This window comes from Lontra canadensis, unplaced genomic scaffold, assembly GCF_010015895.1.
Source record: "Lontra canadensis isolate GAN:19392208 unplaced genomic scaffold, GSC_riverotter_1.0 scaffold43, whole genome shotgun sequence".
In the NCBI taxonomy this organism is placed as follows: Eukaryota; Metazoa; Chordata; class Mammalia; order Carnivora; family Mustelidae; genus Lontra; species Lontra canadensis.
This window is the reverse complement of record NW_022631037.1, coordinates 4,895,580-4,922,296: the sequence shown is the minus strand read 5'-3', so window position 1 is coordinate 4,922,296 and position 26,717 is coordinate 4,895,580. Positions and strand designations below refer to the sequence as shown.

General features: G+C 43.4%; 1 protein-coding gene across 4 annotated transcripts; it reads left to right on the top strand.

Moving 5' to 3' along the window:
• Positions 1 to 2,277: 2,277 nt before the first annotated feature.
• DGKE (diacylglycerol kinase epsilon) lies at positions 2,278 to 26,498 on the top strand. 4 transcript variants are annotated; one of them, XM_032872004.1, is made up of 12 exons: positions 2,282 to 2,416; positions 2,913 to 3,385; positions 12,436 to 12,595; positions 16,473 to 16,592; positions 18,413 to 18,556; positions 18,828 to 18,985; positions 19,330 to 19,381; positions 20,487 to 20,600; positions 22,066 to 22,137; positions 24,516 to 24,643; positions 24,875 to 24,986; positions 25,353 to 26,498. In XM_032872004.1, exons 2-12 carry the CDS (start codon positions 2,931 to 2,933, stop codon positions 25,554 to 25,556), a joined length of 1,719 nt encoding a protein of 572 aa, XP_032727895.1. In that variant the 5' UTR covers positions 2,282 to 2,416; positions 2,913 to 2,930; the 3' UTR covers positions 25,557 to 26,498. The 4 variants fall into 4 exon arrangements, with proteins under 4 accessions (XP_032727897.1, XP_032727898.1, XP_032727895.1 ...); XM_032872005.1 differs by having other exon boundaries at positions 2,909 to 3,385; XM_032872006.1 differs by lacking the exon at positions 16,473 to 16,592 and having other exon boundaries at positions 2,278 to 2,416.
• The last annotated feature ends 219 nt before the right edge of the window (positions 26,499 to 26,717 follow it).

The following is a 26,717-nucleotide window of genomic DNA, read 5'->3' as shown; positions in this document are numbered from 1 at the left end:
AGGCTTAACCCACTGAGCCACCCAGGCGCCCCAAAAAAGTATTTTTAAAGAGAAGACATTTCTCCAGGTGAGTTGAAAACTTATATCCATACAAAAACCCACACACAGATGTCTGTAGTCGCCTTATTCATAATTACCAGTTCTTGGAAGCAAACGAGATGTCCTTCAATACGTAAATGGATCAATAAACTGTGATAATATTCCAGACAATGGAATAGTATATGGCACTAAAAAGAAATGAGCTATTGGGGCCCTTGGGTGGCTCAGTAGGTTAAACATACAATTCTTGTTTTAGGCTCAGGTCATGATCTCAGGGTCCTGAGATGGAGCCCCATGATGAGCTCGGGGATTAGCGGGGAGTCTGCTTAAGATTCTTTCCCCTCCCTCTCCCTCTGCCCCTCCTCCCCCACTCATGGGCACATGCGCTCTCTCTCTTTCTCAAATACATAAATAAATAAAATCTTTAAAAAAAGAAAAAGAATGTCTTCCTCAGACGTGGTAATCTCTATTAATCTGCCCTTACACAGATAAATTTCCCAGATGATTTTCACTTAGGAAAGAGAGACTACGATTGTTTTAAAAAAAACTTCCATAAACCTTAAACTGTTCATATTCTTTTCCTAAATGTGAGAATCTGAGGAGATAAACCTAAACAGAGGAACTATATATCATAGCAAAATATTAGAGACAAAGAGCCAAAAACAGAGGTAAGTTCCCAACAGTGAACTGTCTTCCTGGAATGGAACATTATGCAACTGTTAGATATAAATGCATAAAAACGTGTAAAAGTTATTTTGTAAATGAAAAAAATAGCCGGACAGAGACTATATCTACCATATAATCAAAATTACTTGTAGAAAAAAGCAAACCACAGTTTTCATAGAAATTAATGGAAAAAATGTGCCAAGATGTGCAAACACAGGTTGTCTTTGGGGTGCAAGAGGGATGATCCTTCTTCCCTTTATCTTTTCTATATTTTCCAAATGTTCTATAATGGGAATTTTTTTTAAACCCTCAATTTTTAAAAGTGTATTCTTTGTTATGTTTTCAAATAGAAGCTACATTAAGGGCTCTGCTTCAACTAGGATCCACAGACGTGGGTGGCCAGGATCAATGTGCTCCAAGCCTCACCACACCACCTGACACTGATCCCACTTCCAACACAGGCCGCCCCCAGTCTTCACAATCCAGATGGTTAAATACTTTCGCTGACTACTCCAAGTGTGTCCCAGGAACCCTCAGCATCATAATCGCTGGACATGTGTCAGTAATGCAGACCCTTATGCCTCTTCTCCAAGAAATGGAATTAGAACCTGCATTTTTTAAACAAGATCCCCGGGGGCAAGGTTCTTCAAACTGAAATAAGAGACACTCTGATGGTTTAATTAGGATTAAAGCTAACTTGGATGACCAACTTAAAGATTTTTTTTTTAATTTATTTGACAGACAGAGATCACAGGTAGACAGAGAAGCGGGGGGGGGGGGGGGGGGGGAGTAGGCTCTCCGCTGAGCAGAGCCGAAGGCAGAGGCTTTAATCCACTGAGCCACCCAGGTGCCCCTGGATGACCAGCTAAAAGGGATCTCAGTCCCAACATTGACTTTGGAGCATCAAACATGTTTCTCTACCGGTCTATGCCTTGGTTTTCCTCATCTGGAAAATGGGGATGCTAAACTCAGCCTGGTGCCTAGCACCGGGGATGCAGTAAGCCATTATTAATAGGTCTAAATAAACGCTTCTTGTCAGGCTTGTTACAACACGCCCGGCACTCTGCGAGGGCTGGGGCTCCTGGCAGAGTGCGTGGACCACAATAAGCCAACGCGTTTAATAAACTGGCAAACACTCAGGTGACATCTGTCCATTTTTTACCTGGATTGTCCCATTCTTTTAGCATGTAACACTCTCAAAACTTTCGGTTTTCTCTCTTCCATCATTCGAAACCGGGCGGGCTCCCACTTCCGCCAGACAGTGAGGGAGGTGGGGGAAGGTGAAGGTCATAGACAAGCTTGCTGTAAATCACTCATGCTAGAACTTCCATGGCTACAGGCTCGCGCGGTTCCACCTCGCGTACTCTCTACCGCCCCCACCTTACTGTTACTCCGCCCACTGTTCTCCCTAAGTCACACCCACTGCCCAGCTCCTTCCTCCCGGCTCCACCCTTTTCCCCAAGGCCCGCCCCCCGAGGCCCGTCAGCCCCAGCATCCCACCTCACACCTCCGCCCCGCCCCGGGGCTCGCGCGGCAGGCCCCGCCCCCGCCCCCGCCCGCGGTCGCGCCGCCGGGCTCGGCGTGCGTGCGGCTCGCGGCTCCCTTCGCTGGCGTCGGCGCCCCGGCAGGCACCGGAGACGCGCTTGTGAGCGCGGCGGCGCGAGGGCGGCCCCAGCCCTGGGCCCAGCAGCAGCGCCGCCGCCCGCGCCAGGAAGGGCCGGAGGGGAGGGCGGAGGGCCGGTTGCGAGGCCTCGGGAGAGGGGTGAGCGAGGGGTGAGCGGGGGGTGGGGGGGGGGCGGGGGGAGGCCTGCGGGAGGCCGCGCCGGGCCCGAGCGGCTGCGCTCGGCCGCGGAGTGCGGGCCCCGGGCTAACGGTCACGGACGCCGCCGGCGCCGCGCGGCCCACGTGCGCCACCGCGCGCAGAGCTCAGGGCGCCGAGCTCCGCGGTCGTCTCCCCGCCGAGGGCAGCCTGTCTGTTTCTCCCGTGCCGGGCGCCGGGCGGAGCGTGACCGCGCTGGGCGCCGCCCCCTCGGCGCGGCTCGGCGGGAGCCTCGGGGGTCGAGCGGCGGGGGAGACGCGGCGCGCGCGTCTCATGGGAGACAGCGGGGCCACCCGCGCGGACGGCTCCCTCGGGGTCCCCTGAAAGGCGGAGGGCGGTCGGGAACCGCGAGCCCCGGGTGGACCTCGCCTGTTTCTCTCTTAGTTAGAAATCGGCCTCGGACGAGATGGAAGCGGAGAAGCGGCCGGCGCCCTACGAGGGCCTGTTTGCCGACGGGCACCTGGTCCTGTGGACGCTGTGCTCGGTGCTGCTGCCCGTGTTCATCACCTTCTGGTGCAGCCTCCAGCGGTCGCGCCGCCAGCTGCATCGCAGGGACATCTTCCGCAAGAGCAAGCACGGCTGGCGCGACACGGACCTGTTCAGCCAGCCCACTTACTGCTGCGTGTGCGCGCAGCACATTCTGCTGGGCGCCTTCTGCGACTGCTGCGGGCTGCGCGTGGACGAGGGCTGCCTCAAGAAGGCCGACAAGCGCTTCCCGTGCAAGGAGATCATGCTCAAGAATGACGGCAGGGTCCTGGACGCCATGCCCCACCACTGGATCCGGGGCAACGTGCCCCTGTGCAGCTACTGCGTGGTCTGCAAGCAGCAGTGCGGCAGCCAGCCCAAGCTCTGCGATTCCAGGTAAGCCCTTTGTGCCCCAGATGGCGGCGTCGGAGTCAGGATTTCGTGGAGTGGGCGGAGGCGCCTGCCTTGATCTCTGCAAATGGCCTAAACTGCCCACTTCAAGGAAGCAAGCTCATAAACGTCCCTGGAATTGGACAGGCAGGGCAGCTTTGCAGTAGTCATTTGCCCAGATGATGCATGCAGCCCCCACTCCTCAACCAGGCTGCTCTTTTGGGTAATGAAACTTGGCACTTAGATCCCAAGGTCTCTAAGTGCTGCACACTTCATAGCCACTGTGTGTTATGTTTTAGCTTTCCTTCCTGTTGATTATCTCCATTTGAAGTAAGGAGAATGGACGTATGGACAAATTAAGCTTTCCCCTAGACTCAGGAAACTGTTCCTCCTCGGGATCAGTGGTATTATGAATGGGCAATGAAAGGGAGTGCGGTTCTCCAGAGGCATTGGGGGCATTGTTTTGGAATATAGATATTGGTGCTGTAGTGAAAGACAGCACTTAGAGGGACTCTGCTTTTGCCAGATGGCCTTCCAGGACATGTAGTATCTCAGACAAGAGTCTTTGGTTAAGCTAAGAATATTTTAGTGGCGGGACGCCTGGGTGGCTCAGTTGGTTAAGCGGCTGCCTTCAGCTCAGGTCATGATCCCAGCGTCCTGGAATCGAGTCCCACATTGGGCTCCTTGCTCGGCGGGGAGCCAGCTTCTCTCTCTGCCTCTGCCTGTGCTCGCTCTCTCTCTGACAAATAAATAAAATATTAAAAAAAAAAAGAATATTTTAGTGGCTTCTAAATAACGGACACCAGATGAAACATTAATGTTCTTAAATACTGTCTGAAAATAGGGGAAGACGCCTTTGGCTGTTGTTAAAGATTGGTAATTAGGAGAAGCTGCTTCTGCGATCATCTGCTGTCATTTTACAGTTGAGAGAATTTTACTTGGTGGTAAGATTACCTGTGTCTGGAATTTCTAACCCCCAGGATAGGGATAGGCATACCGACATCCTACCCTTGGCTCAGCCTTAGGTCTGGACATCTTCATTGTCATGAGGTTTTATTTCTGACAAGCAGAAAGAGCCCTAAATGTGTTTAGAAACTAAAATAGCAGGCTGACATTGGATGACAAGTTACTTTTTTATCTTTATTTTTTATTTTACTTCAACCTCCCCCCCCACCATTTTTTTTTTTAACTTAGCATGAGCTTTGTTAGGTCAACACCTATTTTTAAATCTTATTTTTAACAGTTCTACACATCAGCTTTAGACTCAAAAATTTTGAACAACTACAGAGTTTTATAACCACTGATTTTTATTTGGTATCTTTCGAATTTAGATGTTCTTCTTTTGGCATCAGTGAGAGCTAGGTTACCAGCGTCTTTAGGTAAATTTCATAATTCTCTCTATAGGTAAGCTTTAGTCTTCAAAAACTGGGGTTAGTTGGAAAGAGACAATACTTGCATCTTCTTCCCTTCCCTTCTTTGTGTCTGAAGAATTAGATAAAAATGGCTTCCTTAAATATCTTAACTGCTTCACATACTCCTTAACAGATAATCCTAGTGCTCTGATCCTCTGCCTGAGTAATAATAGAAAAGTGTATCTGACCCAGTCCCTGCTCTGAGTAAACCCCTTTACTTGCTCCCATCACTTACCATGATGGTTTTCCCTTGTAAACTTCAAGTGCTTTCCATGACACCCAGGGTCTTATGCACTCTCCAGACCCTGCTTGCCCTTCCAGGTTTACCTGCTACCACTGGCATTAAACTTGATGTGCCCGCAATGCCGAGCTGGCTGTGCCTTCCTTAAAATACCAGGCTTTTTCTTCTGCCCTTCTCTTTCTCAAGACTTTCCTCCCCTGGCTAGCTGCTAGGCATCCTTAAGAGACTGGTCTGGTGCCCTTTCCTCCAGGAACCCTTACCTGATCTTCTACTCACCCCCAGGCCCCAGTTTTTCCTTCTCGATGATGACATAACGTTCTGTATTTCAGTAGTTCTCAAAGTAGGTTCCCTAGACCAGCACCATTAGCGTCATTTGGAAACTTGTTAGAAATGCAAATTCTAGTTTGCCAGATTAGTGAACAAAATAAATCATTTGCAACATTTGGGACAGACTTATACCAAAAAATTGTTTGTTTATCTGAAATTCAAATTTAATCAAGCATCTTCTATTTTCCTGGCAACCCTACTTCCACCCCAGACCCACTAAATCAGAAACTTGGCCTGGAAACCAGCAGTTCTTGCTCTAGCAGGCCCTGCAGATAATTCTAAAGTTGGGGGATGACTGCTATATTTATGTACTTTTTACAACATCAGCCTCCATCCTTAATGTTGTATCCTCCCCTTTGTGTGCAGTAAATGTGATGATCTTTTCCTTGTTCTTACCAGTTAATGAGCAGTCTCTTCCCAGCATACTAGAACCCCTCACCCATGGTAGAAATTATCTCTGTATAATTTAGGAAGTGTTTATTATTCCCAGGAGAAAAGAGCACAGTGTCCTGAATGTTCTGCAGTGTTCTGATTTATTTTAGCCAATAATGTTATGCAGGATTGCTGTCTGCTATGACCTTCTGTAGGAATGAGATATTAGAAAAATAAATTAAATAAATACCTATTAGAACCTTTAAACACAAGCTACACTGTCCCTCTCTGGATTTTATCCAGCCCTGGCAAGGGCTCCTTCCATGTCTATATCACGATCTAAGTATGAGACTTAAGAGAACTATTAAGATGCATGTGATAACTGATTTTAAAGCCTGAAGCTCAGTTAAGCTCTGCAGAATAAGTGACAAAGGCCCTTTAACTTACACTCATTCGGTCATTATTTTTACATAGTGAGCATCTGTTTTGTGCCCAGGCACTGTACCAGATTCTCCATTCCCTGTAGATTTTTTTCTCTTGTGTATATATTCCCGCATCTACCCCCAATCTCTGTAATGTGTTTCTGCACCTAGTATCTTAACACCCCTTCCCTGGTCTTCGTTTTCTTCTTCCTATCTTTCTTCTAACTAAAATAGGGAATTGTGTTAGAAGTATTCATTACATTCTTTAAATAAAACTTGTTCCTCATAGTATTGTTAAGAAAACCTCATCTGTTATTAAGAAAACTTAAGGTGCGGGGTGCCTGGGTAGGTCAGTCATTAGGTGTCTGCCTTTGGCTCGTGTCTTGATTCCAGGATCCTGGGATCCGGCCTTGCATTAGGCTCCCTGTTCAACAGGAAACCTGTTTCTCCCTCTCCCACTCCCCCCTGCTTGCATTCCCTCTCTGGCTCTCTGTCAAATAAATAAGTTAAATCTTAAAAAGAAAAAAAAAAACAAAAAAAAGGGCACCTAGGTGGCTCAGTGGGTTAAAGCCTCTGCCTTCAGCTCAGGTCATGATCCCAGGGTCCTGGGATCGAGCCCTACATCGGGCTCTCTGCTCAGCAGGGAGCCTGCTTCCTCCTCTCTCTGACTCCTCTCTGCCTACTTGTAATCTCTGTCAAATGAATTAATAAAATCTTAAAAAAAAAAAAAATCTTAAGGTGCCTTTTTACTGATAAGACCTTTTCTTCATTACATCCTATCCCTTCCCCTTCACCGCAACCTCCACCCCCAACCCCCAGACACACTGATTAATGAAACAAAGCTTCTGACTTTGAGCTGGTTAATTACTTGGGCCACTTTAGTCTTGGCTTTGATCTTAAACTTTATGTTTCTGTGTTCTCTTGTTAAGTATTTATTCATTTTATTCATTATCTGAAACAGTGAAAGATACCAGATCATCTTCTAGAGTAGAGGTGGGCAAACTTTCTATAAAGAGCCAAAACTAAGTATTTTAGGCTTTGCAGACCCTCAACTCACTGTCCATCATAGTACAAAACCAGCCCTAGATGGTACATAAATGAAAGGGGGTAGCTGTGGTCTAATAAAACTTTATTCATAAAATCAGGTGACAGACGTATTATTTGTAGTTGGCCAACCCCTGTTTTTGTGGAAATAAACACGACCATCTCAACCTTACATATAGTTCTGCCGCCTCCTCCAGCAAACTAAAGAAGAGAGCTACCGCCAACAGGTAGCTTTACAGAAAATAATAAGCATTATTGCCAGTAGTTTCTTTTTTCCCCTTGTAGAGCTCTTTTTTTTTTTAAGATTTTATTTATTTATTTGACAGAGAGACACACCAAGAAAGGGAACACAAGCAGGGGGAGTGGGAGAGTAAGAAGCAGGCTCCCCGCTGAGCAGGGAGCCCAACAGGAGGCTGGATCTCAGGACCTCAGGGTCATGACCTGAGCTGAAGGCAGATGCTTAACTACTGAGCCACCCAGGCGCCCCTTCTTTTTTTTTTTTTTTGGTTTTGTTTTAATTTTTCTTTTAAGATTTTATTTCAGAGAAAGAGTGACCGAGATAGCAAGAGAGAGCATAAGTAGAGGGAGAAGGAGAAGCAGACACCTGCAGAGCAGGGAGCCTGATGCAGGGCTCGATCCCTGGACTCTGGGATGACCTAAACTGAAGGCAGACTCTAACCGACTGAACAACCCAGGCGTCCCTATAAAGCTTCTTTTTATTTATTTATTTTTATTATTATTATTTTTTTAAAGATTTTATTTATTTATTTGACAGAAAGAGAGAGAGAGATCACAAGTAGGCAGAGAGGCAGGAAGAGGGAGAGGGGGGAGCAGGCTCCCTGCTGAGCAGAGAGCCCAACGTGGGGCTCGATCCCAGGACCCTGAGACCATGACCTGAGCCAAAGGCAGAGGCTTAACCCACTGAGCTTTTTTAAAGCTTCTTTTTAAAAAAATAAAAGTTATACTCCTGTACAAGAATGGCACATAGTATGGTGATATTCTGTATGTTGATAAAGGTTTTAGTTACATGAAAGTGTTCATTTGTCAAAACTCAGCAAATGTACTAATTAGTACATTTCATCACGTGTAAATTTTATAGCAAAAGAAAAAAACTATAAATTATGAACTCTAGGTAATGATATGCCTGCTTGGTGAAACATTTAGGAAGTATCCTGATATCTACAGTTTACTTGAAATAAACCAAAAATTAGGTGGGTTAATGGATGGATAGAAATGTAACAAAGCAATTACAGTAAGATATTAATGCTGAAATGTAGGTGGTAGACTTACCTATGTTTACTGTAGGAAAAAAATTCTAATGCAAAGCATTTTAAAAAGGAGACTATCCTTGTATTTTGAAAATACTTGTTGAAGTATTGAAAGGTGAAATCTCATAATGTCTGTAATACTTTCAAATGATTCAGCAATCTATGAGTTCACATTTAAAAGATAAAGCAACTGTGGGAAAAATACTAAGAGTCAGAGTGAAGGTCATTTTGCTATATGTTTTTTTAAGATTTTTATTTATTTATTTGACAGATCACAAGTAGGCAGAGAGAGAGGGGAAGCAGGCTCCCCGCAGAGCAGAGAGCCCGATTCGAGGGACTCAATCCCAGGACCCTGAGATCATGACCCGAGCCGAAGACAGAGGCTTAACCCACTGAGCCTCCAGGCGCCCCTATACTTTTGACTTCTGTGTAGGTTTAAAGTTTTGCAAAGTAAAAAGATAAGCAATTAATCAAAATGACATGATTGCTGAAACTAAAATATCAAGACATTATTAGTAATGTCTTATTTTCCCATCAGGTTTGAAATCTAGATCAGGTTGAACAGTTATTACAAAATACATAAAGAGACCAGTCGCAATTTTGAATATGAAATTTGTAAGGAAAAGTATAATGTTGCACAGCTAGCAAGCATTTTAGGTCTACTTTTACAGAGCAAAGGCTGAAAATAGCCATCATTTTAGGTAACAGAATCTTTGTGAAATTCATGAGAATGTAGTAAATGATAAAGGTGTCCCAAATCAGTGGGGATAGAAAAGATTATTTTATGAATCATGCTAGGACAGGTCCTCTTTGGGGGGAAAAGTGAGATCTTCATATCGCACTATATACCAAAATAAACAGCAGGTGGATTAAAGCAGGGGCTCTTAGTTCACAGATGGCTAAGATTCCAAGAAACCTGGACACTTTCATGAGCTTCTCATTGGAACATCTTGTCTCAGAAGAAGTACCGAATTAATGACAGAGAGATGAAAACTGAGTGTCTAGTTTGGAAATAGTGAAGGACTTCAAAGCATAACAGCATTTAAATAAACCACAAGCGGAAATAGAGATCTATCAAAAAATGAACTAAAGGACATTCAAAAGTAAATTTAGAAGAAAACTGAAACAAATTTGCAATAAACGTGACAGAAAAGAGGTTGATATCCTACATCAATAAAAAGTGCATGCAGTTGTTAAAAGCTAGTAAAAGATGTATATAGGACATGAATCAATTCACAGAGACAGGCAGAAAAATATTCAGCTTCACCTAGTGATCAAAGACCTCCAAATTAAAACAAAAAAAGTTTTCTATCAAATTATCAAAAAATTTAAAATACTAATGTGCAGGATAAGCAAGTGTTAGCCATGATGAACATCTCCATTGACAGCAAGCACACTGGATAGACATATATCAGTCACTCTATTGTATTTTTGAAATTAATGTACATATTATATGTCCACTATACTCAGAAAAATTATTGAAGAAAAGAATCTTGGGAAAATGCATGCCCTTTGAGTCAGTAACTTGGTTTCTAGGATTCCAGAGAAATAATCTCATTTATGTTTATGTTGTTAATCATGTCATTTATACTTAGAAAAATAAATTATCTGAATGTCTTATTTTTTAAGATTGAATACATTATAGTACATCCATGTGATGTACTATATATGTTCTTTACAAACCATATTTTTTTCTTAAAATATTTAACGACATAGGACAACATTCCTGATAACATGGAAAGAAACATATTATTCAGATCCATCTACATCCTATCTCTCCTGAACCACAAGTGTATATACACAATAAAACTGAGAGGTATATCCAAAAGTTAAGAGGAACTGTCTCTGGATGATTTTTATTTTATGTCTTTTTGATATGCTGATATTATTTAAAATACAATTTTAAAAGTTTATATAGGGAGTTTATCAATATATTCTGGTTTTTAGAAACAGGTAGTACAGCAATACGGAAGAATATAGAATAAAAGGGGAAATGTTCCTCTCATCCCTCAGTCCTACTTTTTTTCCCAGAGGACAGCAGTGTGAAATAATTCAGAGGGACCCTTGCAGGTCATTCTCAGTAACAGCACCCAGTTTGTAAGTGCCTGGTGCACGCAGTAGGTGGAGATGGGAGCGTTGGGGTGCAGTAAGCAGTCTGTTGTGGTTTCTCAGGCTTGGTTTGAAAGTGAGTACTAGGGGCGCCTGGGTGGCTCAGTGGGTTAAAGCCTCTGCCTTCGGCTCAGGTCATGATCCCAGGGTGCTGGGATCGAGCCCCACGTTGGGTTCCCTGCTCAGCAGGGAGCCTGCTTCCCTCTCTCTCTCTCTCTGACTGCCTCTCTGCCTACTTGTGATCTCTGTCAAATAAATAAATAAAATCTTTAAAAAAAAAAAAAGCGAGTACTAACAAAATGTACATAAGTTATTTTACAGTTTTCTAACAGCTCCTGCAGATAACACTTCTTTCAGCAGTAAATAGGACTCCTGAGTCTATAGAAGTAATCACTTGGCAAATCTGAACATCCACCGGGAAAAAACAACCTTAAAATAGAAGTCCAAAAGGGTTGGCCTTGGGCAAAAGACTTTTATCCTCTTTTTTTTTTTTTAATTCATTTAATTATAACCATTATTTTCTGTCGGCCTGCTTTTGTCTGTAGGGTCAGCTCTGTCTTGTCTGTGAGTGGATTAAATTCTTAGCAGATTAATAATGGAAACCCAGGACCTTTTCCAGCTCTACTCCTGTTTGTTCCCACACCCATCCAGAGAGGCACATCTGAATGGAAATGTCTTCTGTGTGTATTTCGAATGCAAATGCATAGACTAGTTTTGTAATAACTGCCAACAAGAAATTGACTCTTGTGCTCTATTTACTAGAGTGTTCACAAATGGTCTTAGAGGTTTTCAATTAAGATTCAGAAACACTATTCTAGACCCACTTTTGTTTATGTGGATTATGTCTACTGGCATTTACCATGTTACACATTAAACTGAGAAATTGTGGGGTGCCTAGGTGGCTCAGTTCAGCCCAGGTCATGATCTCAGGGTCCTGGGATCGAGCCCTGCATTGGGCTCTCTGCTAAGCCGGGAGCCTCTCTCTCTCTCTGCCTTTCTCTCTCTGCCTGCCTCTCTGCCTACTTGTGATCTCTCTCTCTGTCAAATAAATAAAATCTTTTTTAAAAAATGAGAAATTGTTTTAATATTTTTTAAGTAATGTAACAAAATATTTTAATGAAAATTTAATGAGAGGAGCGACAGTTTGACTTTTTTGGTTTAGAGGAAACCTAGATTTTCCTGCCTGCTTCTGCATTGGATCTGCACACTCTTGAGAGAAGGAAGATGGAATAGCATTTTGGAATTATTATTAAAGTGATTTTTTTTTTTTTTAAGTAGGCTCCATGTCCAATGCAGAGCCCGGTGTGGGACTTGAACTCACAACCTGAGCTAAGACCAAGAGTTGGACAGCTTGGGACCTTTGGGTGGCTCAGTCAGTTAAGCATCTCCCTTCGGGTCAGGTCATGATCCCAGGGTTCTGGGATCAAGCCCCGCATCAGTCCCCGTGCTCAGCAGGGTGCCTGCTCCTCCCTCTGCCTCTGTCGCTCCCCTGCTTGTGTGCATTCTCTCTCTCTGACAAATGAATAAAATCTTAAAAAAAAATAAAATAAAAAAGGGATACAACTAAGTCACCCAGAAGTCCCTTATTATTAAAGTGATTTTAACCTCAGAGTCATCCTGAAAGGATTCTGGGGAACCCTGGGGCACACTTTAAAAACCACTATTAGATTACAGTGCCAGGTATGTTCAGACTTGATTGTTTGTTTTCACTATGCAGAGAGTTATAAATCTTTTATTTGCTAGATCTTATGTCCAATGGTGATGAGATCACTAGTAATTTTTTGACAGGAATGATCCGTTTACAAATCATTAAAGTTACGGTTTAAAATTAACTATTGTCCTTGTTTCTTCCTTCCCTCAGATGCATTTGGTGTCAGAAAACAGTACACGATGAATGCATGAGAAGTAGCCTGAAGAATGAAAAATGTGATTTTGGAGAATTCAGAAACCTCATCATCCCCCCAAGTTATTTGACCTCTATTAATCAGATGCGTAAAGACAAAAAAACGGATTATGCACTGGTAATCAGAGTTCTGTTTTCCTTATGTAACTGGTTTTCATAGAGCCGTTTAAGTCAGAGTGCGACAGGTACAGGGCACTGAGGAAGAAAGTCTTACAGCAGGCCGGAGAGCCCTGCTTAGTGTTCAGGGAGGTGCCTCAGAGTTTGGCTCTTGAGTCCTTTCATGTCTAAAGGGAAATTGGAAATGTCCTCTTACCGGTTTCCCAGTCCCCACCTGCATCTAAGTCACTTGGCAAACTTTTTGAGGATGCAGAGTCCCAAGTGCGGTTTCCTCACTGGGTTTGATTCAGTGGGTCTAGAGCAGGTCCTGGGAATCTATATTCCTTTAAGGTCTTCAGATGACTCCTAAACAGCCAGCCTTGAAATTCATTATTACTATTCGTGAAAAGAAAACATGGATTTTCCTCACACACTGTTCTAACATAATTTTCCTACTTGGAACTTTATGAAGGGTGCCCAGAGATAAGTTTACCTTGCATTAGCTACTCCTTACAAACAATTTGTGAACACTGAAGGGGCAGCGACACTTTGCAGTATGTGTGTATTTGGAAACTGATATAAATGCATCTCTCAGTCTTTGTTATAAAAGGAATAACTATAAAAATTTGCCTGTAAAAAAAAAATTTGCTTGTATTTCCTACTTGAATATGTCAAAACAATGGAACTATTTTTTAAAAGATTTTATTTATTTATTTGAGAGAACATCTGAGAAAGCAGAGGGGCAGGGGGAGAGGAAGAAGCAGATTCCCTGCTGAGCAAGCACCCTTGACTCAGGGCTCAATGCCAGGACCCTAGGATCATGACCTGAGCTATAGGCAGACACTTAACCGAAAAACCACCCAGGTGCCCCAATTGAACTATTTTATTTTGAAATTTAATTTTGTGTCTTTTCCAAATTAGGATTTTATATCTTAAATGTCATCTTTGTCAGTATCCTACCAAAGAAAAAGGCATTTTATTTTAAATTAACATATGTATTGTTTCAGGAGTATGGTCTGTGATTCATGTCCTACCCAGTTCATAGCACTCACCATAGCACATACCGTCCCCAGTGTCCATCACCCAGCCATCCCATTCCCCCACCCCCTGTCCCCACCAGCAACCCTCAGTTTGTTTCCTGAGATTAAGAGTCTCATGATTTGTCTCCCTCTCTGGTTTTGTCTTGTTTCATTTTCCCTCCCTTCCCCTATGATCCTCTGTCTTGTTTCTGTAATTCCTCATATCAGTGAGATCATATGACAATTGTTTTTCTCTGATTGACTTATTTCACTTAGCATAATACCCTCCAGTTCCATTCACATCGTTGCAAATGGCAAGATTCTGGGGGTTTTATGGCTGCATAATATTCCAGTGTGTGTGTGTGTGTGTGTGTGTGTGTGTGTGTATCACCTTTATTCATTCATCTGTTGATGGACGTCTAGGTTCTTTCCACAGTTTGGCTATTGTGGGCATTGCTGCTGTAAACATCGGGGTGCAGGTGCCCCTTTGGATCACTACGTTTGTATCTTTCGGGTAAATACCCAGTAGTGCAATTGCTGGGTCGTAGGGTAGCTCTATTTTCAACTTTTTGAGGGACCTCCATGCTGTTTTCCAGAGTGGCTGCACCAGCTTGCATTCCCACCAACAGTGTAGGAGGGGTCCCCTTTCTCCGCATCCTCACCTATACCTGTCGTTTTCCTGACTCATTGATTTTAGCCATTCTGACTGGCGTGAAGTGGTATCTCATTGTGGTTTCGATTTGTGTTTCCCTGATGCCGAGTGATGTTGAGCACTTTCTCATGTGTCTGTTGCCCATTTGGATGTCTTCTTTGCCAAAATGTCTGTTCGTGTCTTCTGCCCATTTCTTGATTGGATTATTTGTTCTTTGGGTATTGAGTTTGATAAGTTATAGATTTTGGATACTAGCCCTTTATCTGATATGTCATTTGCATATATCTTCTCCCATCCTGTCAATTGTTGAAAAAGGCATTTTAAAATTTAAAAACATTGGGGCACATGGATGACTCAGTCAGTTGAGTATCTGAGTCTTGGTTTTGGCTTAGGTCATGATCTCAGGGTCGTGAGATCGAGCCCAGGCCCCTCACTCAGCGCAGAGTCTGCTTGTCCCTCTCCCCCATCCACCCTGCCCCCAGCTCATCCATGCTCACACTCTCACTAAAATAAATAAAAATCTTTAAAAAAATTTTTAAAGCATTATGTTTAATGTTATGATACATATATTTTTTAAGGATTTTATTTATTTATTTGACAGAGAGATCAGAAGTAGGCAGAGAGGCAGGCAGAGGTGGGGGGGAAGCAGGCTCCCCACCCAGCAGAGAGCCCAGTGCGGGGCTCTATCCCAGGACCGTGAGATCATGACCTGAGCTGAAGGCAGAGGCTTAACCCACTGAGCCACCCAGGCACCCCTATGATACATATTTTTTAAATGTACAATCCCCTAACATATCTAAATTCAATCTGAGATCCTTAGGAATGAGAATCACTAAGTAAGACTGTGGAACATCTCCATTCATGTTCACATCTACAAGGAGAAGGGGCAAAGAAAGAAATGGATGGGTTAGAGGAACATGAATTTCATTTGACTTTGGCCTTTGTGTAAATCTGGATTCTTGAATCTGAGTACCCCACTTTTAAAATTTTTTTTAATTAAAAAAAAAAAAAAAAACCTTGGGCACCAGGGTGACTCAGTGGGTTTAAGCCTCTGCCTTCGGCTCAGGTCATGATCCCAGGATCCTGGGATCAAGCCCCTCATCGGACTCTCTGCTGGGCAGGGAGCCTGCTTCCTCCTCTCTCTCTCTGCCTGCCTCTCTGCCTACTTATGATCTCTGTCAAATAAATAAATAAAATTAAATTTAAAAAACTTGCAAATTGAAATACATTAGAATACATCCAGAGGGCCGCCCGGGTGGCTCAATTGTTAATCGTCTGCCTTCGGCTTAGGTCCTGGGATCAAGTCCTGCTTTGGGCTCCCTGCTCGGTGGGAAGTCTGCTCTTTCTCTCCCTTTCCCCCTCCCCTGCTTGTGTTTCCTCTCTCACTGTGTCTCTCTCTGTCAAATAAATAAATAAAATCTTAAAAAAAAAAATACATCCAGAGAAGGACAGTCAAGGTAAGAGAGCAGAGAAAATCTGTGTTCATTCTGTGAACAGTTGAAAGAATTTAAAATGGATCACCTAGGAGATAAGACTGATAAAAGATCTAATGCTTCAGGTGTTTGAGCACAAATTCTATAGAAGAACAAATAAAATTATTTCTAGTAGCTTTAGGAAGCAAAATTAGAACGATGAAGAAAAGTTATTGAAAGACAGATTTTTAACTCCATTTAAGTCAAAACTTGCTAACAATTTGAGTTATTAGTGGAATGGGCTACCTTATTAGTTTTTCCTAAATAAGTATCCAGGAATCACCAAGTGACTTAAGTAGAATAATGGAGAAGAGAATTAATACAGTAAGTGCAAGTTAAATCATTCATCTCTGAGTTCACTTTCCATTCCGGGAATTCTTTGATTTACATATTATATTCATTGTATTGGGATCATTGTTCTTCTCCCAGCAAATTTACAGCACTATTGTTACCAGGAAATGAAAATGGTATTCCTCGGGACGCCTGGGTGGCTCAGTTGGTTAAGCAGCTGCCTTCGGCTCAGGTCATGATCCCAGCGTCCTGGGATCGAGTCCCACATCGGGCTCCTTGCTCGGCAGGGAGCCTGCTTCTCCCTCTGCCTCTGCCTGCCATTCTGTCTGCCCGTGCTCGCTCTCTCTCCCTCTCTCTCTCTGGCAAATAAATAAATAAAATCTTTTAAAAAAAAAAAAAAAGAAAATGGTATTCCTCAACATCTTTGAGATATTAAACCCTTTTCACCCACATTAATGTTTTTAGCTAGCCTCTAAGCTTGGAAAGCAGTGGACACCATTAATCATCCTGGCCAACTCTCGTAGTGGAACTAACATGGGAGAAGGGCTGCTGGGAGAATTTAGGATCATCCTAAACCCAGTCCAGGTAACTAAAGAGAAAAGTTTCCTTCTGTGGTAATCTTGTCATGTTTAGCTTTTCATTGTCCCTCATTGTAATGGTGGTTAATGTTTTAAAACAGTAGACCCCCAATTATAGAAAGAATTTAAGAAATATCAAGCCATTCATATATATGGAGAAAGAGGTGCTCTTTCTCCATAAATGGTGGGGATATAAAATGGTGTAGCCACTTTAGAAAACAGTGCAGTCATTTCTTGAAAAATTAAACATAAATTCACCATACCACCTGCCAATCCCATTTCTAGCCACCAACCCAAGGGAAATGAAAGCATGTGTCCCACAAAGACTTTAATGCAAACGTTCATAGCAGTAATATTTATAATAGCCAAAAAGTGGCGACAACCCAGCTGTCCATGGGCCAGCAAATTGATAAGACCAAATTTGTCCCCACACAAGGGAATATGACTCCGTGATAAGCAGGAACATAGTACTGATGTGTACATGTTACCAAGGGTGAGCCTCAAAAACCTGCTGGGTGAAGGAGGCCAGGTGCAAGGACCTAGAGAGTGTGGCTCCACTTACAGGACCTGTCCAGAAAAGGCAGGTGCCCAGAGACAGGAAGGGAGCGGCTGCCTGAGGCACCCAGACCCTAAGGGGTCTTCTCGGAGCACGGATAATGTTCTAACCTGGATTGTGGCGGTGGATGCACGACTCAGTAAACTTACTAAAAATCATTTAATTGTTCATTTTAAATGGGCTGATTTTAAATAAACATTTTGTTACATGTGAATCATACCTCAATTAAAAAAATAAGAATAAAAGGATCGTACCATTGAGTTTACATGGTAGTAGCTTCTGCTTTGAGAAATGTTTATAAATAACCCATGCAACGATCAGAAGGGCATTCACTTTTTTCCTTCCAATTTGTATTTTTCCCCTTCAACATTGTACAACTTAAGGAAACTGTAAAAATAATAAAAAGGAAAGAAAATGACCTGTAGTTTCCCCACACAAATACATTTGTTGTTTTCATTTGTCTATGTTCTTTCCATTCATTGTCTCTGCATCTCCATATTAACATTACAGTAATAATCCAGATTTAAAATTTGTATTTTTTATTTTAAAGGATATTTGTCCATGGTGTGATGGACATTCACATTATTAATTATCACATTACATGTGATAATTATACATGTAATAATGCAGATAATTAATTGAACAGATATGTCATGTTTACCCAGTCTGCTATTGGAGGTTGAGTCTGTCTCTATGACTATGCAACGGTAAATAAGGCCACACTGAACACCTTTATAAACAGGCGTTTTCATTTTTTGAAATATTTTCCTAGATCATTTACAGAATTACAGATATGAAGGATCTTTGCATCTTTATGTTATTTTATGCATATTGCAAAACTGTTTTCCAGAAACGTGCACTCAATTGCACTAGTAATGGATGTGAAGAATCCAGTATAAAGTAGGAATATTGGTTAAAGATGAACTTAGCACATTCTGGTTTCTTGTGAACAGGAAGGAGGCAGTGTTGTATAATAGATACACCATAGGATTGAATTTGTATGTCAGCACGTAATTATTGGGGGAATCACGGGCAAGTCACCCAACTTTCCAGTGCCTCCGCTTCCGGGTCACCAGAATGAGGCTCACGCATTGTAAGTAGGGTCAGTGTCAGGCTACGCAGCAAGGAAGGTCAAGAGTCTGGCGCATTGTGAGACCCATGGTAACCGGAGCTGTCCTTCTGCTGTGTCTGTACTCATCTGGAGGACAGCATCCTCATGAGTGGAGGTTGGTGCTGGATAGAAATAATTTTTCCTTTTCTTTCATTTCTAGGTTTTTGATGTAACTAAAACTCCCCCCATCAAAGCCCTGCAGCTTTGCACTCTTCTTCCCTATCACTCAGCCCGGGTGCTCGTCTGTGGAGGCGACGGCACAGTGGGCTGGGTCCTGGACGCGGTGGATGAGATGAAGGTTAAGGTATCGGTCTTGAAGGGCTATGTGCCTCTCGCAGCAGCAGCTCTGAGCCCGTGAGGTGGCCTTCGGGTTCTATTTTGTATTATGCAGAGGAATGTTAGAAGACATTGCTGATTTTGAATCTCATGATTAAGCAGTTCCTATAACCTTCAGCAAAACAACATGCAGTTGTTACGTTGGTTCTTTCTTGCTTCGGTCTATGTGTTTGACCAAATACTATGAGCCTACAGGTGGTCTGAAGAGAAAAATCTAACCTGTATCTCCCGTTTTCTAGGGACAAGAAAAGTACATTCCCCAGGTCGCAGTCTTGCCTCTGGGAACAGGCAACGATCTGTCTAACACCCTGGGCTGGGGCACGGGGTACGCCGGGGAGGTCCCGGTCACTCAGGTCTTAAGAAACGTGATGGAAGCAGATACAATTAAACTAGACAGGTGAGTGGTATCCCCCAAAAGGTGGATTTCTGGAGCTTCGGGAATATTGTTTCGTTTAAAATGAAGACTTGTGTAGCTCTCCAGTGTAATGGAAACAGACCATATTACTTGTACTCGTCCACGGGTGCTGTCCTTTTATCTTGTTGCTGTACTGTGCTGTGATTGAAGGACCCGTGAGGCTGAGGACTTACCTCAGAATTTGCATCGTTGCTTAGATGTGCTTATTTTTTCAAATGTTCTTTTCATAGAAGAACCTCATCTCCAGGCATCCAGACTTGACTGGTAATAATTATAGTTAACTGGCAGTTAATTTGGTAGTAATTACCTTTTTTTTCATTTTTTAGATGGAAGGTTCAAGTAACAAATAAAGGGTACTACAACTTAAGAAAACCCAAGGTATGTGTCTCAGGCCTCCGTTGCAAGCAGTTTCTGCAGCCATGAGGGAGTGGCCTTTGTACAGGGCTGGCAGGGTGCTGGGGTACAGAGATCTGGTGCTTACTGCCTCCAGGGCCAGTCATGGAGCAGAAGAGGAACCCAAGGTCTTGGACCCCAAGTCAGACTGAAAAGAGGTTTGTCGGGGGAAATAGCAAGGGCCTCCCCAACATATCGGGCAGGAGAGATTCAAGGGGAAGCGACATGTGAGGTGGTCCTTACAAGGGAAACATAATTTAGATCAACAGAAGAAACAAAAGACTCCCCTGGCAGAGGAAGTAGATCCTGGGGGAGCAACTACTGCAGTGACAGCAGCTCTGTATTTTCTGGCAGATATTCTGGGGATGGAGCAAAAATAGCCTGGGAACTTGGCACAAGGGCAGAACTAGGGGCCTCTCGGCAGGAGGCCCATCAGGAGATGTTCTAGAGGTGGAATTGAGGGAGACCTGGCAGCTGATCAGTATTAGGGGAAGAGAGAAGATACACGTTATACCACATTTCTGGTTGTTTTGTCTGGGTATATGGAAATGACTTTAAAATAAGAGCGTTTCGTGTTTAAGAGGAAAAGGAGTTTGATTTGGGGCATCTCGACCTTGAGGCTGTGGCACATTGGACAGGAGTTGGAAATGCAGGCTTAGTGCTTAGGAGCAAGACAGCTGGAGATGGAGACAAGGGGTCCATGCAGGGTGGGAAATAGATAAAGTGGGGACCCTGCGAGTTGCAGTGAAAGTACAAGGCTCATGTGAGGGGAACACAGGCATGCAAAGCCTGGATCCAAAGTAGAGCCAGTGGGCGGCAGGGTAGGGTGGGGTGGGGACACGATGCTAAGATCTGAGGTGGTGTAGCATATTAACCAGAACAGCAAAGTGAAATTCATATGGATTGTTAGCGGCTTTTGAACTGAAGCTTTATTTCTGGAAACTTCACTGGATAGCATCAGCTATAAGTGAAAAATGCAGAAAGTATTAAATTTTCACAAAGAACATAAAGACTGAGATTTACATATTTGACATTTGTCACAGACTTAGACTGAAGTATAACGTGTTACTTGCTCTTACCCCTTCCACAGGAATTCACCATGAACAACTATTTTTCCATTGGACCTGATGCTCTCATGGCTCTCAATTTTCATGCTCATCGTGAGAAGGCACCCTCTCTGTTTTCTAGCAGAATTCTTAATAAGGTGTGTTGGATAAAATAACATTTCCTGCTTATCACCGAAGGTACAGTAAAAATCAATAGTTTAATTCTATCTAGCATTCTTTCAAGTAGATTCAGATAGAACTGACTTATAGAAGCATGTACCTCCTCTGTTTTGTATAAGACTGTCAAATTAGCTCCTGAAATGTATTTTCTCAGAGTATTTTAGAACTCTGACAAACTTTTTATAATTCAGAGAATATTTAACAGCACATTTTGTTTAGGTGGCAGTGCTTATCTTACTTGAAATGGCAACTAAAACTAGAAAGATTTAGGCAGGAGAAACTTTTGGTGAAGTCATTAGTGGAAAAAAAAGATTCCTTTAGCTTCAAAAAACTTCAAAATGCAGATGAAGTAAGAGAAGGAGCAGTTTGTTTACCATGGCTTTTAACTATGTTCATGACTCTGATTTCTAGAACAGGTGATTTCCTTTGGTGGAAATTTGATTTTGAATTTTTTTTTTTTTTTCAAAGATCTTATATCATTTGAGAGAGAGAGAGCACAAGCAGTGGGAGAGGCAGAGAGAGAGGGAGGAACAGACTCCTGGCTGAGCAGGGAACCCAACTCGGGACTCAATCCCAGGATCCTAGGATCATGACCTAAGCCGAAGGCAGACGCTTAACCATCTGAGCCACCCAGACATCCCTGGGATTTTTTTTTTTTTTTAAATGTCTTTTGGTAATTGAGCAACAGGATATGAAAATTAAATGCAAAACAGTTTTTCTCCTGGTTTTATTTCATGGATGGATGAATGGATGTATATAGAGAGAGAAAGAGAGAGGTTTTTTTTTAAGGTTTTATTTACTTATTTGACAGAGACACAGTGAGAGAAGGAACACAAGCAGGGGGGAGTAGGAGAGGGTGAAGCAGGCTCCCAGGGAGCCTGATGCAGGGCTTGATCCCAGGACCCTGGGATCATGACCTGAGCTGAAGGCAGACACTTAACCAAGCCACCCAGGCGCCCCTTATTTTACAGATATTTTAAATTAACAGAGTCTCCTCTTATTAATATAGTTACTAAGGCAGGAAGTGTTACAATTTGTATGATTAGTAATAGCATCTCAGTGCTTCCGTCAACCTTTCTGTACTCAAAAGTGATTATAAAATGTTCACTAGATTGATCTTATTCCTTTCAATAAGTAATCCTAAGTATTAGGAAAAGGTAGACTTTTTCTAAGTTTAGTATTTCTTTATAAAATGCAACTTTTTGGATAAATTGGGAGAATACACCATTTTGGCATGAACCACTCCTATCTTACATTCCCCCTGAAAAATGGGCTAGTTCAGCTTAAAAGTAATAGTGCCCGTTCTTCCCACAAGAATCTGGTCCGCTCTAAGGAAACGTGGCTCAACGGTCTTGTCGGGAGACTTTGCTAACAGTGTCTTTGTCTTGCTGCCAGAGCTGCTTAGGTTGCTTTAATATCCCCTTTTCTGTCCATTTCTCATAGGCTGTTTACTTATTCTATGGAACCAAAGACTGTTTGGTGCAAGAATGTAAAGATCTGAATAAAAAAGTTGAGGTAAGCTTTTAAAGTTTTAGGTGATCTCTGGATTATCAACTTTTTTTTTAACAAAAATGCTGAATTTTCTGTTAACATATTTTGTTGACATACATGGAGTATTTATTGTATGCCAGGCAGTTTATTAAGTGCTTTCTACACATTGCCCCCCCTAAATCGTCACCACTACCCTGTAAGGCGGGTACTGTTACATTCCCATCCTGCAGAGGAGAAAATCGTGGAATTAAGTAATTGGCCCAGATTTACACATAACCAGGATTTGAGCCCAAGTTCATCCACCTCCAGTCTGTTTAACTAATGCTGAACAGCTTCCTTTCATACTTGATGGCACACTCGAAGCAGTCTCACACAGTGCCTGACTCGTCAGGAACCCTAGAGGAGGTTTAAACACGGAGTGTAATTTCTGTTATGGCTGTGAGGTCTGTCTGTCTTATGTACTAAAGCAGAGTGAAGATACAGGAGCAGTAAAAGTAGGATACTAACAAGTGCTTTTGCTGCAGTATCCGAGATGGCAGAGTCTTGCGCGTAGTCCTTGCTTGCTTCCAGAAAGAATCTGTAATGGGTGACCCCACTGAAAGATATCAATACAGAGAAGCCTAGAACTGGTAAATTAAGTCAGAGGGGAAGAGCCAGGCAGACAGCTTGGGAAAAGAGAGAACAATGGGCAAGGAGTGTGAGGAGCTTGAGGATACGTAGGCCAGGGAGGGCCGTGGCCGGCAGGCTAACACCAAGCTCACAGACTCTGCAGCCGAGGCATGGAATGAACGGCATGGTTTGCCATAAAAACAGTTCCCTTCCGCTTTATCATATTTGCTTTGTCCTGGGCTCTGATAGCATTGGTAGAGTGTTGCAAACATGGTGTAACCCTTTATTTTTGTGTGCGTCTGATATTTTATTTATATAAAAATTATTTGTGAAGCCACCTACCAAATGCCAGGTGCCATCTTAGGCGCTGGAGACGCTGTGATAAACCCCTGGCTCTATTCCCTATTCACTGTGCCGTGAGCTCAGTGAGAAGACGCTGAAGCCACATTGCAGCACGGTGTGAGGGGCGACGTGGTAAGGAAGGTATTCGGTCTTAGGAGAGTAAGTAAGAGAAATGCATAACCCAGGGGCTGGGGAAACTGTCTAGGGAAAGTGACTGTCCCCAGTGTCTCTGGAAGACATGACAAGGGAGAATCTGAAAATTCAATAAGAAATAGCTAAGTGCAAAAGGAGGTGAAAATTGTTCTAGGCTGGGTGACCCTCTTGGGTCCCCACCCTCTTTGGGAATTTTTTTACTCTATCATTCAATGAACTTGACTGTCGCTCAGCAAACGTTGCTTTGCTGCCCCATCCCCAAAAAAGAGAATCGAGAATTGTTCTCATCTGAGAAGAGCATGTGCAGTGACCCAGAAGTAAATTTGTGTGAGTTCAAGCTGGAGGATAGCTTGCGGGACAGAAAGTGGCGAGAGCTGAGGCCAAATCTCCGAGGGGCCGTATTGGCCCGTAAACTGGGATTTCATCCTGAGCACGAGTCAAGCACTGAAGGGCTGTCATCAGAGGATGGCGTATCTGCATTTTGTAAGCGCCTGTCGTGCTGCTCTGCAATGAGCCCATAGGAACACGTTAGGGAAGAGTTGAGGGTGTCCTGGATGGGGTGTGATGGGGACGGGACAGTAGTACCTAGAAGTGGAGGTCAAAGGTGAACAAGGCAAAGATGACCCCCAGCTTTCTGGCTTAGGCACCTGGGGCCGGGGGTGCTCCTCCCTGGGAAGTCCATAGGGGCCGCAGAGAAGCTGCTTCCGTCAGCTCAGCGCCACGCGTAGGAGTTTCAGGGGCCGCAGTCGGTGGGAAGTGTTTGGTGGGCAGCGGGTCACGCATATCCGGCCCAGGTCCTCTCCCAGACCAGCAGCCTAGAGCTGTCAGCGCGGAAGCGGCGGGTAACGCTGTGGCAGTGGCTGAGTTTTTCCTCCAGAGGCTGCACCCTGAGGAGAGCGAGGAGCCCAGGACACGGCGTGAGGCAGGAGCGGGGGATCTCGGTGGTGACTGAGAAGGAGCACCCAGGAAGGACAGTCCGGCTCCCAGAAGCCGAGGAAGGGAGTAGGGCAGGAAAAGAGTATCGGGTGCTACTGGAACAGCGTACTAGAAAAGGCTGGGAAAAGATACTAAGATTTAACAAAAACTGTGCCATTTTACCTTGTTTAAAAAAAAAAAAAAAGCTCTAACATATTATAGCACTGAATAGGAAGGCAGATTCCTTGGGGGCGGTGGGTGGACAGCAGTCTCTTCCACGCGCATCTCCCATCCTGCGTGGATGGACATGGGCGTGAATCCTGAGTGGCTCTGTCTGGAAATCACACGCCTCGTGGTAACTAACTGCTCGGATTTCTTTAAAGCTAGAGCTGGACGGCGAGCGAGTCGAACTGCCCAACCTGGAAGGTATTATAGTTCTGAACATCGGATACTGGGGCGGTGGCTGCAGACTGTGGGAAGGGATGGGAGACGAGACTTACCCTCTAGCCAGGTGGGTACACTTGTGGTCACTTTTGGCATGTCATGTTTCCTTTAAAGCAGCTTGTCCCTTGTTCTCTGTAGACCGTTCATATTTTCTCTTCACAGTTTTCTCTCTTGCATAGCTCATTAATGCGAATATTTAACCAGTTGATTGTCCACCTCAGTGAAAACGTAGTTGTCCTCACGGGCTGATTTTCCTTCATTTCCTCATGTAGTCCATGTTTCTTTTTCCCACCTGTAGGCACGACGATGGTTTGCTGGAGGTCGTTGGTGTGTACGGCTCTTTCCACTGTGCTCAGATCCAAGTGAAGCTGGCAAACCCTTTTCGAATAGGGCAGGCGCATACAGTGCGGGTAGGTGAGATGTTGCTCTGTGGTTCATATGTACAGAGACTACTTGTCCGGGTCCGTTTCTAAGCCACTGATCTGTAGAAGATCAATCTGCCCGCTACAGCTTCCCTTGAACAGTGCTTTATAGGCCGCACTGTGGCTCAGCCTCCACCAAGGCCTGGGAGTGACCAGGGGGTGTTGGGGGGTGGTCGTGGAGAGACTGGAGCTGTGGAAGAAACAATCTCTTAAATAATTGATGAGGAATCTGAATAGGTTCAGATTAGTTTTCTAAGAACTAGCATTAAGGGACTGTGGATAATACTACTTAGGAAGACCTTTCCAAACTTTGGGGGACTGACTTTGTTCTAATTATTTGTTCCCTAAAACCAGTTGATTTTGAAGTGCTCCATGATGCCAATGCAGGTGGATGGGGAGCCATGGGCTCAGGGGCCCTGCACGGTCACCATAACTCACAAGACGCACGCACTGATGTTGTATTTCTCTGGAGAGCAGACGGATGAGGACATCTCCAGTACTTCAGATCAAGAGGACGTAAAGGAAACCGAGTTGACGGATGAGGAAATGCAAGTTTAGAGTAAAATCCACACGCAAGCAGATACGTGGTTGTCCAGAAGTTAGAAATTCCCTATAGCTGTTTAGTCTGAATTTCACCAGTAGTATGATGGGGATACATTTATGTAAATAGCATTCCAGAAACAGCCAAATTTCCGGTTGTTTACAGACGCCTGTTCCTTTTTCAGGAAAACACGCAGGTCGTATTGTACTAACTTTAAAAAGTCATAGAACGTTAATTACTCAAGGGTGAGGTGTTTTTCAGGGCTTTTTGTTTGAGAGTGGGACTCGCTCTGAGCCCTGCCCCCCTCATTCCTTATTCTCAAATACACATTGATGGACACATTACACATCCAGCAAGATGTAAGTGGAAAAATCATTGCCATCTTAATTCTTAAGGGGTAACACAATAACATTTTTAAAATGAACCTGCTTTTTTGAGAGGAGATGATTTGTCCAACCAGCACGGGTAATGCGGGCCTTCCTCCTGCAGCTTGTCTCTGACAACTTTCTGCAGCCCAGCAGAGCAGATCCCTGCGGATCTATTTCCAGAAAACCTACAAGGAGAAATGTTAAAGAAAGACAATACTTAAATTTTTTGTTGTAATTTTTATCTTGAGAGCATTTTCAGACCCCCATGCTTGCTTAACCCTGTTAATGACCACATTGAACTGGAATTCAGCATCTTGTTTATGACCCCGTGTAGACAGAAGACAACCACATAGGTGAATTGGTGAAGGTTAACATTGAGAGCACTTTGGATTGTAAGTTAGGGTTTTCAAGCTGGACAGTTGACCTGTTCCTCCTGAAAAAAAGACAGTATCAACAATTCAAAAAAAGTACTGCAGAAAATTTATTAGTCATAGTAATTGCTCAAAAACTTCTAAAAGTTCAGTGGTCTTGTAGTATTTTGAAGTACAGTAGTCTTTTATATCCAAAGTACTTAACAGAATCCAGGGATTCTGTTAAGAATCAGCAGACAGAATCCTGTGCTAAAATGCTTTTATCATATTTATTTTAAAATGAGAGAGATATTTTTTTATTTATTTATTTTCTTCATTGTGGTATACTTGTGTTTAGTGTTTACAATATATGGCTTTATTTAATAAGTTTATCACATAAATTCAGCTAGTCACAATCAGAAATGTAGCCTACTGACTAATTAAAACCCATAATTTAATT

What these genes read in the sequence shown, in the direction of transcription:
- DGKE (XM_032872004.1), top strand. Translation starts at nt 2,931, where the DNA reads ATGGAAGCGGAGAAGCGGCCGGCGCCCTACGAGGGCCTGTTTGCCGAC. An exon ending in AAAAAACGGATTATGCACTG is followed by an intron (nt 12,596 to 16,472) that starts GTAATCAGAGTT and finishes TAATGTTTTTAG; the next exon opens with CTAGCCTCTAAGCTTGGAAA. An exon ending in TGGATGAGATGAAGGTTAAG is followed by an intron (nt 18,557 to 18,827) that starts GTATCGGTCTTG and finishes CCCGTTTTCTAG; the next exon opens with GGACAAGAAAAGTACATTCC.